Source organism: Hylobates moloch, unplaced genomic scaffold, assembly GCF_009828535.3.
Source record: "Hylobates moloch isolate HMO894 unplaced genomic scaffold, HMol_V3 SCAFFOLD_11, whole genome shotgun sequence".
In the NCBI taxonomy this organism is placed as follows: domain Eukaryota; kingdom Metazoa; phylum Chordata; class Mammalia; order Primates; family Hylobatidae; genus Hylobates; species Hylobates moloch.
Genome location: NW_026652286.1, coordinates 37,767,061 through 37,784,931, shown reverse-complemented (window position 1 = coordinate 37,784,931; position 17,871 = coordinate 37,767,061). Strand labels below are relative to the sequence as shown.

Below are 17,871 nucleotides of genomic sequence, written 5' to 3'. Positions count from 1 at the left end.
CTCTGCCTTTTAAGATACTTACATCTTTGCTCATTTTCAAGTTAGGTTGTCTTTTTGAAAAAATATTGATTTGTAGGGTGTTTTTCTTTTTTAAAGGGATGGGGTCTTGATAAGTTGTCTAGGCTGGAGTTCAGTGGCTATTCATAGGTGCAATTACAGTGTACTGCAGCCTAACTCCTGGGCTCACGTGATTCTCCTATCTCAGCTACCTGAGTAGCTGGGACTATAGATGCACACCACCATGCCTGGCTTATAGCTCTTGTAATCTGAGCATTAACTTCTCTCTCTGAGGTTTATGTTTTCACTCTCTTTATGGTATCTTTTAATGAACAGAAGTTCTTAATTTTAATGTAGTCAAATGTATCAATCTTTTAACATTGGCACTAGTTGTGACTAGTTTAACAAATCTTTCCCTACCCCAAAGTCATAAGGATATTTCCTGTATTATGTTTGAAAACTTTCAAGCTTTATAGATTAGCTTTTTTTGGCTCTTCATATTTAAGTTTTTAATACATGTGGAAATGATTCTTGTGTGTGGTGGGAAGTATGTATGCATTTTTTGTATCAATGGTATGTTATGTGTACATGTCCCAGCACTATTAATTGAACTGCTCATCTTTTCACTGCTCATCTTTCACTGCTGGTGCCAATTTTGCCATAAATCATGTTTCCATATATGTGTGCATTCGTTTCTGGGCTTTCTATTTTATTCTGTTGGTCAGTTTGTTTATGAGTGTGCCAATTCTACACTGTCTTAAAGAATAATAATAATTATTATTATTCTTTGAGACAGAGTTTCGCTCTTTCACCCAGACTGGAGTGCAGCGGCACGATCTCAGCTCACTGCAACCTCCGCCTTCTGGTTTCAAGTGATTCTCCTGCCTCAGCCTCCTGAGTAGCTGGGATTACAGGCGCCTGCCACCAAGCCTGGCTAATTTTTGTATTTTTAGTAGAGATGGGGTTTCACCATGCTGGCCAGGCTGGTCTCGAACTCCTGACCTTGTGGTCTGCCCACTTCGGCCTCCCAAAGTGGTGGGATTACAGGCATCAGCCACTGCGCCTGGCCAAATAATATAATCTTAAACTAAATTTTTGATACCCGACAAGGTAAATTGCTATGCTTTGTTGTTTTTCTTTAGGAGTATATTGATAATTTTAAGGCTTTTATTCTTCTATTTAAGGTTCTGATAGGAATTGCATTGTCTCTGTAGATTGTTTTGGGGAGAATTGATATCTTTAACATATTAAGTCTTCCATTCCGTGCAAATGGTATATTTTCTCATTTATTTAGGCCTTGTTTCATTCATAAATTTGATTAATTATATCCTATAATTCTTGCTTTCCAATGTACCGATATTTCACGTGCATTTATTTACTTTTTCTGGAGTCCCACAGATGATCTTTGAAGTCTTAATATTTAATTACATTTCCACCTTGTGCAAAAGGTTTGAGAAAGGAACTTTATATTACCTCTCAACAGAATGCCAATGTCATAGACTCTCTAACAAGGGAGGCAGGATGAGGAAACAAGATTATTAGCTTCTCCTAAATTGTCTTCACTGTTTTGTGGGAAGTTTGTTTCTGAAAGATCATACACATATTTTGAAGCCAAGTGGAAATTTTGTTGTTGTGCTTTACAAACACAAAGCACTTAAATACTTAATTAAGTAATTCACTTATCATTTGGATTATCCACCATTCATTGTCCTCTGCTTGGACAACTGAAAACTGACTGAAAAGGGCTGATGTGACTATAGACATTAAGTAATATATAACTGAATGCTTTAAAGATGACTTTTCATTTTCAAAGAACTTGCTTATATTACAAAACTAGTAAAATAATCTAGCATTTTCAAAGAGAAGACAAAGAAAGAACAAAAACTCTTAATATTTATGCCAAGTAATAAAAAAGTATTTGACAAAAATGATATAGATACTGACGCTTCATCCTATTAGCTGTGGTAGGCTCAAGAACTGATATATTGGTAATTACAAAATATTCTGGAGAAATGAAAAGTATTCTCAAATGAGAGGAATAATCTGAAAGAACTACAAATTACCTGCAGAGTACAATTCATCATCCTTATTATGTAGTCAAACTGTTGATGGTCTAATATTGCCCGGTTTTGCTGGACATGCAAACCCAATTCATCAGTGAGACACTGTCTCGCTGCCTTTCCTTTAAGGGCTCTGAGTGCAGCAGGAAGGGTCTGAGGACAAGAGAGGTACAAATGACCAAATGGTACCACTGGGGGAAACAATAACTTTCAAACAATCATCCTGAAAATTCAAATGCATCCTGTAATTTATTTAACATAGTTATTAGTAAAATTAAACTCCTAGGGAAGAGGTGATTTATTGTTAAGACCAATTATAAAATAGATTTGTGGTTATCATATGTAAACCAGCAAGAAATATAAGATAATTATGTGATAAATTGAAAAACACTTAATTTCACTTTTTTTCTTCAACTTAACAAAACTTTGGTTACCAAATTGACTGTTGCTTCAGATCATGAGTCAAAGCCATAGATATGTAAGACATCTTCTTTCTATAACTAGTCATTTTTCCATAGCAAGAACAGAAAGAAAAATTAAAACAATAAGAAATACAAGTGATTTCATACTTTTAAACTGGTTGGCTGCTTAATCACTATTCAGCTTTAATTTATAACTGAAAAGTTCTACAATCTCTTCTCATTTAAATATCTTAAAAAAGGAAAGAAAAAGGACTCAGAGTTGCAAAAATAGGTATCTCTAGGTGTATGCATTAAAACTCTTTTCGCTTTACAACAGGCACATCCATAAAGATGCCTCCTTCAGTTCACCATGTAGGACTTAGTTAATTCACTTCATATATAATAATAATAAGCTTATTTAGCTAAAAAATCAGAACAAAGGAGAAAATAAGAAGTAAGTAGGAGGGCATGATATCACTAAAAGCAGGTATAAGAAATAGGATGTGAAAGTTGAAAGCAAGAGAAGTGAAAGACTCCAACAGTAAGAAAACATAGAAACCAAAAAGCACAAAATGTAAAGAGCACTGGGTCAGTTAGTGTAAAGGTAAACATTTCTACATGCTTTACCAACCCCTGAAAATAGATATTCAGAACTATGACAATGAGTCAGTAAGAAAGGGTTACAGTATGTTCAGCATGTTTCATTGAAGAAGGCAAGAAAACATGCTCTAAGGAGGCACATTTAAGTTCAATATTACAGTTCCTATAATCCATTACATATTCTAACTAGATTCTTTGCAATACATAAAATTATATTAAAATGTTAAGTTTTGGCCAAGCATGTTGGCTCCTACATGCAATCCCAGCACTTTGGGAGGCTGAGGTGGCTGGATCACTTGAGGGCAGGAGTTCGAGACCAGTCTGGCCAACATGGTGAAACTCCATCTCTACTAAAAATACAAAAATGAGCCGGGTGCAGTGGTGTGTGCCTGTATTCCCAGCTACTTGGGAGGCTGAGGCAGGAGAATCGCTTGAATCTGGGAGATAGAGGCTGCAGTGAGCCAAGATCATGCCACAGTACTCCAGCCTGGGTGACAGAGCAAGACTCTGTCTCCAAAAACAAAAATAAAATAAATAAAATGTTAAGTTTCTAAGTAATATGCCAAAATAGTGTTTTGTGAACAATGTTTAAAAGTTTGAGAGAAAAAATTACTACGAATATATTTCTGGTGGTCATATAATTAAGCTTGGCCCAACAGCTTTAAATCTTAGACACTATTCATTTGAAATGATCCAAACAATGAGAGGATACTTTATTAGGAAAAGGGATAGAATTAAAGAAGAGAGAAGCTGGTAACCTCGGCATGTAAATCTGAAAGGGAAATGATAAATGCTTACTTGGGAAAGATGACATTTTATTACCTTTTCAGTTTCCAAAATTTTATTTTCAAATATGAATGAGATACAGTTTCTGACAACTTCTAGTCTCTGTGCACTGTTGAAAACTGTCGTCACCTTGTCCATTATCGAAACTAGTAAAAGAATATAAAGAAAGCACAAATAAATTAAACTTCTTTGGTAATTACAAAAGCAAAGAGACTATTACTTTAAGCCTGTAGGTTGGGCGTGGAGGCTCACGCCCATAATCCCAGCAATTTGGGAGGCTGAGGTGGGATGATCCCTTGAGTCCAGAGGTTTGAGACAAGCCTGGGCAACATAGCAAGACCCTTCTCTACAAAAAATACAAAAATTAGCCGGGCATGGTGTCTTGCACTGTAATCCCAGTGACTCGGGAGGCTGAGGTGGGAGGATCACTTGAGCCCAGGAGTCCAAGGCTGCAGTGAGCTAGGATAGCACTACTGAACAGTAGCTGGGTGACAGAGTGAGACCACATCTCTTATTAGAAAACAAACAAAAACTGTTGATATGACCTACTCCTTATTTTTTCCCTTATTACAGAGCATTGAAAGTATTCCATATCATTATTTTGATTACATGTTCCAGTGTTGAAGTATCAGGCTAGCTGATTAATAATTTCACAGGATAGATTCTAATGAGGCACTTAACTTTTATGCAAACTAATTCACATTGCAAAGTAAAATTACATTAAACAAAGGCAAACATCTATTTTAAACTTTGTTTACAACTAGTAATATTGTTAACATTTCTAAGATATTGCCAAAGAAAAACTGCATTCCACAAAATATTAGGTATTACACATTTGAGTAGAGGGGACTTGAAAGAAAGAAGTAGTGCAAAAAAAAGAGAAATGATCATGATCAATGAACTGTTATACTGGCTTAAGAAAGTCACTTTTTAGTCATGCAAACCTAGCACCTTTCACCTTTTACCATAGGGTTAGACAATTCTAGTGTATTACCTAGGCTACTAAGCTAGTTACCTAAATAAATTTAACTTATTAAAATAATATTAGAAGGATATAAATGAATGTAGTATTTATATAAAATTTATACTTTCACAAAGAACTATACTATGCCATTTGTTTAAATGAGGTAGTATCAATAGTTCTTTTTTTGTATAAATTTAAGGGGTACAAGTGCAGCCTTGTCACATGGACATACTGCACAGTGGTGAAGTCCGGGCTTTTAGTGTATCCATCAACCAAAATGATGTATATTGTAGCCATCAAGTAATTTCTCATCCCTCACTCCCTTCCCACCCTCCCAGCCTTCCGAGTCACCAATGTCTTATTCCACACTTGATGTCCATGTGTACACATTATTTAGCTCCCATTTATAAGTGAGAACAGTATCAACGGTTCTCAAGCCAAAAAGACTACTTATATTTTATGGCTACTCTTTGGATTCTAAAGGCACAATCCCTTCACCTTTTCCCATACCTAAGAAGAAAGACTATCATATTTTACTCATTAGTATTCCTTTCATCTCATCAATACAAAACCTATATTCTTCAAATAATGTTTTAAACTTTTTTTTCTTTTTTTTTTTGAGATGGAGTTTCACTCTTGTTGCCCAGGCTGGAGTGCAATGGTGCGATCTCGGCTGCCTCCCAGGTTCAAGTGATTCTCCTGCCTCAGCCTCCCAGGTAGCTGGGATTACAGGCATGCGCTACCGCACCTGGCTAATTTTGTATTTTTAGTAGAGACGACATTTCTCTATGTTGCTCAGGCTGGTCTTGAACTCCCGACCTCATGTGATATGCCCACCTTGGCCTCCCAAAGTGCTGGAATTACAGGCATGAGCCACCGCGCCCAGCCTTAAACTTTTTAATAAAACTAATTATATGCTCACAATAAGCTGCAAACGTAATACAAAGAAGATCCTTGTACTTATCACCTAGCTTCCTCCTATGGTGACATCTTTCATAATTATGCTTTATTAGAATCAGGAAAACAACTGACATAATACAATGAATGAGACTATAGACCTTACTTGAATTTTACCAGTTTTCTTCAAATCATTTTTAATCATGTAACATTAATTTTCTGGTTAAACTGATTATTTCACATGACTTTTCTCTCTGAAATGCTCATTCACAATTGTGGGCTCTGGTGCTTCCCACACACATAGGTTGGTGGCATAAACTGAAAATCTATCTATATTAGAATAGAAAACTTAACAATCTCCAATTAATAACATACTTTATTGAGAGAGCAACATGTTTATGTTTATAAACTTTTAATTCTAAAATATCTTTAGCAGTATTTTAAATTTTCTTTAGGCTGAGTTATTAGAAAAAAAACACATTTTCTTTTTCTTTTTTTTTTTTTGTGAGACAGAGTCTTGCTCTGTCACCAAGGCTGGAGTACAGTGGTGTGATCTTGGCTCACTGCAACCTCTGCCTCCTGGGTTTAAGTGATTCTCCTGCCTTAGCCTCCCAAGTAGCTGGGACTACAGGCGCATACCACCATGCCTGGCTAATTTTTTGTATTTTTAGTAGAGATGGAGTTTCACCATGTTGGCCAGGCTGGTCTTGAACTCCTGACCTGAAGTGATCGCCCACCTTGGCTTCCCAAAGTGCTGGGATTATGGGCGTGAGCCACCACGCCCAGCCAGAAAACATATTTTCTTGTAATAAATATGTTTACTATCTGGAATTTTTTTCCTTTGGAGAATCCAACCTAATTCACATTTTATACACGCATCTAATTAACCAACTTCAAAATATATCAAGAAAAACAGGAAAAACTGAGAAACGGGGAATTCTGCTATTATAATGGGAGACTTTAATATTTTTTCCTCAATAGCTGAAAAAAAGAGACAAAAGTTAGTAAAGGAAGACAACTCACAGAATGGGGAAAAATTTGCAAATAATATATCTGGTAGGGGACTTATATATAGAATATACAGAGTATGTTTACAACTCAATAATAAAAAGGCAAATAGCCCGATTTCAACATGGGCAAAGAGACAGTGAAATGACCAATAGCACATGAAAAAATGTTCAGTATCAGTGGCTGAAATTAGAACGAAAGAAATCTAAAATGGCACAACTGCTTTGGAAAATGGTTTGGCAGCTCCTCAAAACATTAAACATTGAATTACCACATGACCCAGCAATTCCAATCCTAAGTATACATCCAAGAAAACTGAAAACATATCTACACAAAATCTTGCACATAAATGTTCACAGCAGCATTATTCATAGTAGCCAAAATGTAGAATCAACTCAAATATCCATCAACTGATGGATAAATAACCAACATGATACATATCCAAACAACAGAGTATTATTCAGACATTTAAAAATAAACGAGGCCTGGTGCAGTGGCTCACGCCTGTAATCCCAGCACTTTGGGAGACTGAGGCGGGCAGATCATGAGGTCAGGAGGTCGAGACCATCCTGGCTAACACAGTGAAACCCCGTCTCTACTAAAAATACAAAAAATTAGCTGGGCCTGGTGGCGGGCGCCTGTAGTCCCAGTTACTCAAGAGACTGAGGCAGGAGAATGGCGTGAGCCCAGGAGGCGGAGCTTGCAGTGAGCGGAGATCGCACCACTGCACTCCAGCCTGGCTGACAGAGCGAGACTCCATCTCAAAAAAAAAAAAAACAAACAAAAAAGGAAATACTGATACATGCTACAGTGTAGATGTATGTTGGAAATATTATGCTAAATGAAAGAAGCCAGTCATAAAAGATTACATTTTGTATAATTCTATTTATATAAAATGTCCAGAATAGGCAAAGCTATGAGACAGAAAGTAGATTACTGTATAAGGCTGGGGAGAAGGTGGTTTGGGGACGAAATGGGGAGTGACTGCTAATAGGTGTGAGGTTTCTATTTAGGTTATAAAAACATTCTTGCCAGGCGCAGTGGCTCATGCCTGTAATCCCAGCACTTTGGGAGGCCAAGGTGGGCGGATCACCTGAGGTCGGGAGTTCGAGACCAGCCTGACTAACATGGAGAAACTCTGTCTCTACTAAAAATACAAAATTAGCTGGGCGAGGTGGCGCATGCCTGTAATCCCAGCTACTCAGGAGATTGAGGTAAGAGAATTGCTTGAACCCAGGAGGCAGAAGTTGCGGTGAGCCGAGATCACACCATCGTACTCCAGCCTGGGCAACAAGAGCAAAACTCCATCTCTCTCTCTCTCTCTCTCTCTCTCTCTCTCTATATATATATATATATATATACTCAAATTAAATAGTAATGATGGTTGAATGAGTCTGTAAATATACTAAAAATCATGGAATCGCACATTTTATATTGGTGAATTTACAGTATGTAACATATCTCAATAAAGCTGTTATTAAAAAAGGAAACGATTCTATAGTGGCAGTGTTTGGGTTATGATTACCCTTTTTGGGAGGCAGTGAATGAAACAGAGTTTCTGAGTATGGATAATGCTCTGATTCTAGCTACAGGAGTTTGTTCACTTTGTGAAAATTCATCAAATTGCACAGTTTTCCTTTTTGCGTCTTACATCTTTATAAAAAGTTTACTTTTAAAACAGACAGACAAATACATACCAACAGGTGGACCTGCTGGCACAACACATTTCTTTTCTACTCGTGTGGCAGGAGGTGCATTCTGGTTCTTAGCAAGATTTTCCTGTATTAATTCCTGAACCCGGGCTTCATTAATCTTTGGGAAAGGAAGAATATGAACTCGCAAGTGGGATCCTTCTGTTGGCCGCGGAACTTTCTGGAATGCCATATGAGGATTTGGATTCTCCTGTAATATCAGACATAGGTAAAATTACTCCAAGTTAAAATAACAATGGCAGATCACCAGGAAAGGAGTGGGAGCTTACAGGGACACAAGCTGGGTGGTTATACATACATCCATATATACGCCATAAAACATGAAGTACCAAAATCTTACTTCTTCTTACATGCTCTATCACCAGCATCTGATACACCTGGGCATCTGTCCTCCTCTTCCATGAACAATTTCTTTACTTGGTTTCTAGGTCTTCTTGCTACATCTTTGTCTATTTCTCATCTATTTCTCATCTCCCTAATCTCTTAACAATGTGAATATCTCAGGGCTCAGTCCTTGGGTATTTTTTCTATTAACACTCATTCCTTGGTGATCACTTCCAGTCTCCTATCTTTAAACCATACAAATACCAACAATTCACAAGTTTTTTTCTTTAAACAAGCTTTCTCCTAAACCTCATACCCACATGTTTAACTCTCTATACAATATTTTCACTTGGATTTTTAAAAAAATTCTAAACCTATGTCCAGAATGGAGCCCTTAATCTTCACCCACCTCTATCCCTGCTTTCTTCAGTCTTCCTCACATCAGTAAATGGCACATTTATTTTTTCCAACCATTTAGACAAAAAGCTTAGAGTTACCTTTAATGCCATTCTCTAACACCCAACTATCCATTCCTCTGCAGATCTTGTGGACTTTACACCTTTAAAATGTTTACAACTTGGCCAGTTTCACAACACTTTGGTTCAAGTCAACACCTCACGTTACAGCAGTACAACAGTCTCCCAGTCTCCCTGCTTCCACCTGTACTCCTTCATTCAACACTGCAGACTACGTGATCTAGTTAAGAGTATGTCAGTTCATCACATAACCGTTCTGTTCATTCCAATGGCTTGTCATCTCACTCACAATAAAACCCAAAGTTCTTAAAACAACTTAACAACGCCCTACAAGATCTGGCCTTTCTATATGTTGTGTCCTGCCATGATTTCTTTCATTTTTTCCTGCTCTAGACACACAGAACTTCTTGTTCCTGACTCAAAGCCTTTGCACTTAACTGTTCTCTCTGCCTGGACTGCCTGTGCCCCATGAATCTGTACAGCATCCTCCTTCCTTTCTTGCATTTCTTAGCTCAAAAGCCACCTTTCCCAATCACCTTATCTAAAATTATACTCTCTCCCCCAACACACTCCCTATCCCTGTTATATTTTTCTCTATATCACTTACCACTCTCTCACATACTTTATATTTTATTTAACTTGTTTATTGTCTATCCTTCTCTCCATAAAATAAAGCTCCATGAGGGTAGATGTATACCTACTGCGTCTAGAAACTGCCTGGCACATAGCAGGCACTCTAAAGCTCTTCCCACTGCATCTTAATGAGGGGGACACAATGCTGAACACACATAAGGATTGCAAGAATTGAATTAAATGTGTCAGCTAATATTTTTGTAGACTCTTGGGGTTGGCATGAACTTTTTAGTCATCTAGTTAAGCAGGATTAGATCTCAAACACTCCAGGTAGAATGGAATCCATTCTTTTATAAAGTTCTCTAGGGAAGGCTGCTTTACAACTATTCTTGACCAATTCTAACACTTACTCTTTGCAACCAGAAAATTCCTTATTCCCACTGAACCTATGTTATTGATGCTGTAGATTAAACTCAATACTATCCCATATATCCTATTTTTTTTTTGATGGAGTCTTGCTCTGTCGCCCAGGCTGGAGTGCAGTGGCGTGATCTCGGCTCACTGCAAGCTCCGCCTCCTGGGTTCACACCATTCTCCTGCCTCAGCCTCCCGAGGAGCTGGGACAACAGGCGCCCACCACCACGCCCGGCTAATTTTTTGTATTTTTAGTAGAGACGGGGTTTCACTGTGTTAGCCAGGATGGTCTTGATCTCCTGACCTCGTGATCCACCTGCCTCGGCCTCCCATACATCCTCTTGACAGTTAAAATGGCCAACTGCCATCACTTCTTAGGGCTGCTCCCCACAGTTCTTTTTGGTTATATGGCCCAGACCTAGATAAAGAAAATGTTGGGCTAAGGCAGATGATATAGTTAGTATGTCTCAGCAATATAATAGAAACACATTGCTTCCTCCCACTGCCGTAAGTGTCAAAACACATGGGTTCCAGTTCTTGCTCTAATCCTTATTATGTGATGCAGGACAAACAACTTTGCCTAAGTTATATAATTAAGCTTATCTTATATAAGGCTCCTCAGAAGGTGAAATCAGATTTAAAATCTGTTCTTGCCAAAGCAGCTCTCATACATGCTCTGTATTTCCCCCCATATCTAGCAAAGACAGGGAAAAATAAGTAAGTAAATCCTTAGTCCAACTCTTAGTAATCACTCTTTCTACACCAAATGTTGAAAACTGTTTTACAATTCTTTCTGGACTTAACACCAATGTCACTGGCCTGTAGTGTCTAAAACTGCCCTTTTCAAAAAGTAGTATTTTTGTTCTTCTCTGTTCTTTAGGCATGACTCTTACTCATATACTGTCTTCCCAAAAATAATAAATATCAATTCTCTAAAACATATTGGGTAGATATCTTTTTTTCAGGCTGGCCAGGTAATTCATGTGGATCTTGAGGTCTGAATTATTTAAAGTATATTCATTACTTTGGTTTCTATTTATACTTTCTTTATAATAAAAATTAAAACTCTAAATATATTTCCCATGAAGTAAATATTTATAATAAAATTTAAAACTTGGAAAAATAAAAGTAGAAATAATCTTAGTAACACCAGTATTTTTTCTAGTTATATATATATATATATTTTTCACTATTGTTATATTATCTGTCTTCTGTCTTTTTCCAAAAATGACTTGGGGTGGTTTAGAAAAAGCAGGATGCATTGATCAGGCACAGTGTCTTATGCTTATGTAATCTCAGCACTTTGGGAGTTCGGAGTGGGCAGATCACTTTGGTCCAGGAGTTCAAGACCAGTCTGGGCAACATAGTGAGACCCCATTTCTACAAAAAATAAAAAATTAGCCAGGCATGGTGGTGTCTGCCCATAGTCCCAGCTACTCAGGGGACTGAGGGAAGAGGATAGTTTAAGCCTGGGAAATGGAGGCCATGGTGAGCTATGATTGCACCACCACACTCCAGCCTAGGTGACAGAGTGAGCCCTTGTCTCAAGAAAGGAAAAAAAAAAAAAAAAGAAAAAGAAGGATGCACATATCACTTCTAGTCAAATCTCTAAAGAGTTGGTCCTATAATTTGGTAAGTTCATCCTAAACTTTATAGGGACATACAAAGACCAAAAATAGTCAAGGAAATTCTGAAGAAGAGTTATGTGGGAGAGTTAAGATTTCCAGATATCAAAACTTACATAAACCTTTAATAATTAATACAGTACAACAACTGTTATTAGTGAAGGGTTAAAAGGACAAATGGAATAGAATAGAGAGCCCCCAAACAGGACTATGTGAGAAAATATGATAGAGATAGGTGGCATGACAATTCAGGGGGAAAGGTTAGACAATTCAATGAGAGGTAGTATAACAAAGTATTTTTAGTTCATGATCTCTGATTTCAGAATGCCTCATTTCAAACTCTAGCTTGGCCACTTACTAGTAGTGTGACCTGGTGCAGTGTCAATTCACTTACCCCTTGTGTTGTAGTTTTCACATCTGTAAGGAAGATAATAATATAGTACCTACTTCATAAGGTTCTTATGAGTATTGAACGGGCTGTTACAGTAAAGCTGTTAGAACACACACACACACACACACACACACCACCCCAGAATGAAGCTAAAGTCTGTTTTCCAAAAATTTTGGCTACATTCATTTAAAAATATTTATTCTCTTATTCTCTGCATATTCTATGGCATGGTACCATGCTTCTATAACTAAAGCCATCTCTTTCTCCCAAGATTTCCATCACATTACCAACTACTTATATTTTAGTAATTATAGTAGTAGTATCCAATATGTTTTTTGTTTGTTTTTGAGACAGAGTTTCACTTTGTTGTCCAGGCTGGGGTGCAGTGGCGTGATCTCTGCTCACTGGAACCTCTGCCTCCCGGGTTCAAGTGATTCTTCTGCCTCAGCCTCCCAAGTAGCTGGGATTACAGGTGTGCACCACCACACCTGGCTAATTCTTTTGTATTTTTAGTAGAGATGGGGTTTCACTATGTTGGTCAGGCTGGTCTGGAACTCCTGACCTCGTGATCCACCAGCCTCGGCCTCCCAAAGTGCTGGGATTACAGGCGTGAGCCACCACGCCCAGCCCTCCAATAAGTTTTAAATAGAAAACATTTATGTAAAAAAGATGTTGCTATAAGTTATTAACAGTTTTCCCAGAAGCAATTAGAAATGTTGTAAACCAAATCCATACACAATTTAGAATTACAAGCATTTAAAAGATCATGTTAAAACAAAGTTTAAAGTTGAATATCTGTAATTGTATAGATATTCTACACCAAAATTTAGGGTAGGGATTAATTTTGTTAAATTATGATATATTTAGCTGTGTTTAGAAGATTCGAAAAAGACTCATGCCCCAGAATATAGTAATATTTGGTTTTCTGGCTCCTGAGTCTGTATACTGCTGCCCTCTAACGGGCAGCATGATAAATGTAAAGGACCACATTTGCTACCTTGAACCTAACTTGGTCACAAAATGACTTTTGAGAACACAACAGCAATGAAAGGAGGTTTAGGGTAGGGCTCACTGTATTCTGCATATACTTAAAAACATCTGCTCTTACTTGTAACACAAATGTGTTTGGACTGGTCCCTTGAACGTCACCAAGCTCATTAAAAGCTACAGCCCAATTTTGTGTTGAATCTCCTTGTTGAAATAAGAAAATCCATTATTTTCCGACAGTACAAAGCAGCAGCCAAATTTTCCTCTTTGATTCCAGAGAAATGCAAATGTAAAGCAATAAACAAGGGCTAGACAACTAAACACTTACAGTGAACCTGGCAACATTTTTTTCCAAAGTAACCAAAATAAACTACTGAAAAGAGTTTGGCAGAATGCACTGTCTTCTACATTTTGAATTTGGATAATGATTTTCAAGGAATGGTCTCTAAAATCCTGCTTTAAGAGTATACTTTAGTAATTCGAGGTAGAATGATTTTTCTCAGACATGAAAAAGTGACATATATACATATCATCTGGTCTGCAGCACTCCCCCAAACCCCCCAGCTTTGGTAGGCTAAGTGAGAATATGCCTAGGGGTTACAGAATACAAGGCTTGAAACTAATTTCAAATAAAAGCAAAGCAAGGCACAACAAAAGCCCCAAACCCCACTGGAAATTCAAAGTAGGGAAAAGCTACCTTGGGAAAAAGAAAATTTTTCCTATGCATTGGTCTCAGTATTGAATGACAAATCAATATGATATTGTTATAGCTTACCAAGCTTCCCAGATTAATTCAAGTACTTGAAATTATTTAATGTGCACAAATTATACTTAGAGCTATGTGGGATAGCAAGTTACACAATTTTTTTTCTAATACAGTTGATGGCAATACTGTCACTGGAGTAAATTGTTAAACACTGTCAAAATGTAACTGGACTCTTTAGAGTTGCCTGGTAGTGTACATGACATTGATGGAATGACTCATCCTCAATTTTCCAACTTCATAAGACTTTCAAGGATCACATCCTTGTGAGATGACTGAGACATTCAATTGAATGTCTTATCCTTAATACAAATACATTTGGTAGATGACTTTAATATCTGATATGCTGGTTGCCCTAAGTCAGGGTTTCTCAACCTATGCACTAATTGACATTTGGGCTTGACAATTATTTGCGGTAAAGAGTAGGTGTCTTGTGTATTGTAAGATGTTTAGAAGTATCTTTGGCCTTTATCCACTAGATGACAGTAGCACAGTCCCTCCAACTGTGACCACCAAAAATGTCTCCAGACCAATTTCATGAAGTAGGGTGGAAGGGTTGCTGCTGTTGAGAACCACTGCTCTAATTCATGACTCCAGATAGAGATTTCCTATTCTAAGACAAGCACTCTTGTCACAAGTACGAAGGCAACATACAGTGACCAGCTAACAGTCCTACACTCTCACTCACCTGCTGAAATACAAATTAGAATCACAATGAGATACTGCCACATACCTGTTGGAAAGGCTAAAACAAGACCCCCGCCTCCCACCGCCCCCCCCCCCCCCCAAAAAAAAAAAGAAAAGAAAGAAACCAGCCGGGCGCAGTGGCTCATGCCTGTAATCCCAGCACTTTGCGAGGCCGAGGTGGGTGGATCATGGGAATTCGAGACCAGCCTGACCAACATGGAGAAACCCCGACTCTACCAAAAATATAAAATTAGCCAGGTGTGGTAGTGCAGGCCTGTAATCCCAGCTACTTGGGAGGCTGAGGCAGGAGAATCGCTTGAATCCAGGAGGCAGAGGTTGTGGTGAGTCGAGATTGTGCCATGGCACTCTAGCCTGGGTAACAACAGCGAAACTCTGACTCAAAAAAAAAAAAAACCAAAAAACAAAAGAAACCAACTGACAATACCAAGTGTTAGTAAAGATGTGGCGCAAATGGAATGCTAATATACTGCTGGTGAGAATACAAAATAACGTAGACACTTGAGAAAACAGTTCGGCAGTTTCCTATACAGTTAAATATTGTATTACCATATATTCCAGCCTCCCACTCCTAGGTATTCATACAAGAGAAATGAAAACTTATATTTACACAAAAACTTATGCAAATGTTTGGGGTGGTTTTATTCATTATTGCTAAAATTGTCTTTCAGTTGGTCAACAGGTAAATAAAACTTTAGTCCATCCATAAAGTGGATTACCACTCAGAAAAAGGAATAAACAACTGTATGAAGCAACATGATTGAATCTGAAATGCACTGTGCTAAGTGAATGAAGCTAAACTCAAAAAACTGCATAATGCCATTATGGAAAAGGCAAAACTATACAGACAAAAAAATTGATCAGTGGTTGCCAAGTGTTTGAGGTGGTCGGAAGATGTGACTATAAAGGAGCATTAAGGAACTTTGGGGGGTGATAGAAATACTCTACGTACTTATTGTGGTGCCAGTGGTTGTATGACTTCATGCATTTGTCAAAACTCATAACTGTAGATTAAAAAGTATACATTTTACTGTATATAAAAATTAGATCATGATAAACCTGACTTAAAGTAAACAAAGAAATCAGATAGGACGGGAGAGGGGGTTCAATTTGAAGCCTATGCTTTGGGGGTAGGGCTTCATTTCATCATCATAATCTATATAAGTCGTTTATGTCTATGTCTTGACTCTCTAAAGGTAATCACAATATTTTACTTCCTTCCTATAATTAAAAAATTCCTTTATTCACAGTTGGCAAACAGTATAAATATCATTAGTGTAGATGACATTTGCCTGGTAGTGAAATTAACATTTTGCAGAAATGTAAAGGGTGTAGATTTTATTTGACTTGGACTAGTTATTTCTTGTATCTGAGTTTTGTTCTCCCTTTAGGATTCTAACATCTATTTGGTTCAATGCTGGGCAATGAAATATCCATAAGGCACAATTAGAAATCTCATATTATTATTCTTTTTTTTTTGTCTTGTTGCCCAGCCTGGAGTGTAATGACATGATCTCAGCTCACTGCAACCTCTGCCTCCCAGGTTCAAGCGATTCTCCTGCCTCAGCCTCCCGAGTAGCTGGGATTACAGGCACATGCCACCACGCCCGGCTAATTTTTTGTATCTTTAGTAGAGACGGTGTTTCACCATGTTGGCCAGGCTGGTCTCGAACTCCTGACCTCATGATCCGCCCGCCTCAGCCTCCCAAAGTGCTGGGATTACAGGCGTGAGCCACTGCGCCCAGCCTAGAAATCTGATATTATTTTACACAGAATTTTAGGTTCTTTAATATTTCCTTTAACTTTTACTAAAACTGTCAGACAAAGCCAGGTATGGTGGTAAGCGTCTGTAGTCCCAGCTACTTGGGAGCGTGAGGTGGGAGGATTGCTTGAGCCCACAAGTTTGAGGCTGTAGTGCACTATGTTTATGCCCGTGAATAGCCACTGTACTTCAGCCTGGGCAACAAAGTGAGATACCACCTCTAAAATAAAAAGCAAAAAACAACAAAACAAAAATTGTCAAATTACATATCTAGCAAATATTTTTATACTATCGCAGATGCAAAACAAATTAGAAAAACTGTACTATGTAAAACAATAAAACACATGTCCAACAGATTTCTTTCGTTTTGTTGTTATTGTTGTTGTTTTTTTTTTGAGACGGAGTCTCGCTCTGTCGCCCAGGCTAGAGTGCAGTGGCGTGATCTCAGCTCACTGCAACCTCCACCTCCTGGGTTCATGCCATTCTCCTGCCTCAGCCTCTCCGAGTAGCTGGGACCACAGGCGCCCGCCACCATGCCTGGCTAATTTTTTTGTATTTTTAGTAGAGACGGGGTTTCACCGTGGTCTCGATCTCCTGACCTCGTGATCCGCCTGCCTCAGCCTCCCAAAGTGCTGGGATTACAAGCGTGAGCCACTGCGCCCCACCCAACTGGTTTTTTAATGCCCTGAAGTAGAAGTTTTATAAAGTTCTTGGCTTGGCCTATCTTAATGTTCTCACTTTGTGAAAACATTTATTAGTGGTCCTTTATATGTGCATATCAAGAATCATAGAGGCCAGGGGCATTGGCTTACCCCTGTAATCCCAATATTTTAAGAGGCTGAGATAGGAGGACTGCTTGAGGCTAGGAGTTCAAGACCATCCTGGGCAACATAGTGAGACCCTGTCTCTACAAAAAAATTACAAAAAATTAGCTAGGCATGGTGGTGTGTGCCTATAGTCCCAGCTACTAGGAAGGCTGAAGCAGGAGGATTGCTTGAACCTGGGAGGTCAAGGTTGCAATGAGCTATGATCAAGCCACTGCACTCCTTTCTGGGTGACAGGGCACGACCCTGTCTCTTTAAGAAAAAAAAGAATCATAGGGATAGGGCAGGGAAGTAGTTAAATGTGTTCTCATGCAGACACTGAAGATTCTGAAAGCCAAAAAAATAGGCCAACCCCTACATTATCAATTGGGAATGGAAAGAAGCTGCATAGATGTGTTGCCGATAATCTCTGTTACAATATCTTTTTTACAATAATCTTTGTTACCAATGCTTACACTGTTTGTCTCTAGTGGGTTTAGTGGTTTCCTTCTCCTTCCTTCCACCTAACCCATTCCGCCAAAGTCACCAAATGCATTTCTTAATTATTTGGGAAGCTCCAGAAAGCTAAAAGAGCAGCTAAGCTCAGTTACAATTCATCTTAC

At 38.3% G+C, this 17,871-nt stretch overlaps 1 protein-coding gene across 4 annotated transcripts in view; it reads right to left on the bottom strand.

Annotated features, from left to right (window-relative positions):
• SBF2 (SET binding factor 2) overlaps positions 1 to 17,871 on the bottom strand; it is a 513,021-nt gene that overhangs the window by 189,764 nt on the left and 305,386 nt on the right. For all 4 annotated transcript variants that reach the window (XR_004250226.2, XM_032166635.2, XM_032166637.2 and 1 more), the window contains exons 14-16: positions 8,411 to 8,615; positions 3,881 to 3,990; positions 2,061 to 2,210 (exon numbers count right to left, since the gene is read on the bottom strand). Coding sequence is in view for 3 of the 4 variants with exons in the window: in XM_032166635.2 (XP_032022526.1) it covers positions 2,061 to 2,210; positions 3,881 to 3,990; positions 8,411 to 8,615 (465 nt within the window). In the remaining variant the exon portion in view is untranslated. The remainder of the gene's footprint in view (positions 1 to 2,060; positions 2,211 to 3,880; positions 3,991 to 8,410; positions 8,616 to 17,871) is intronic.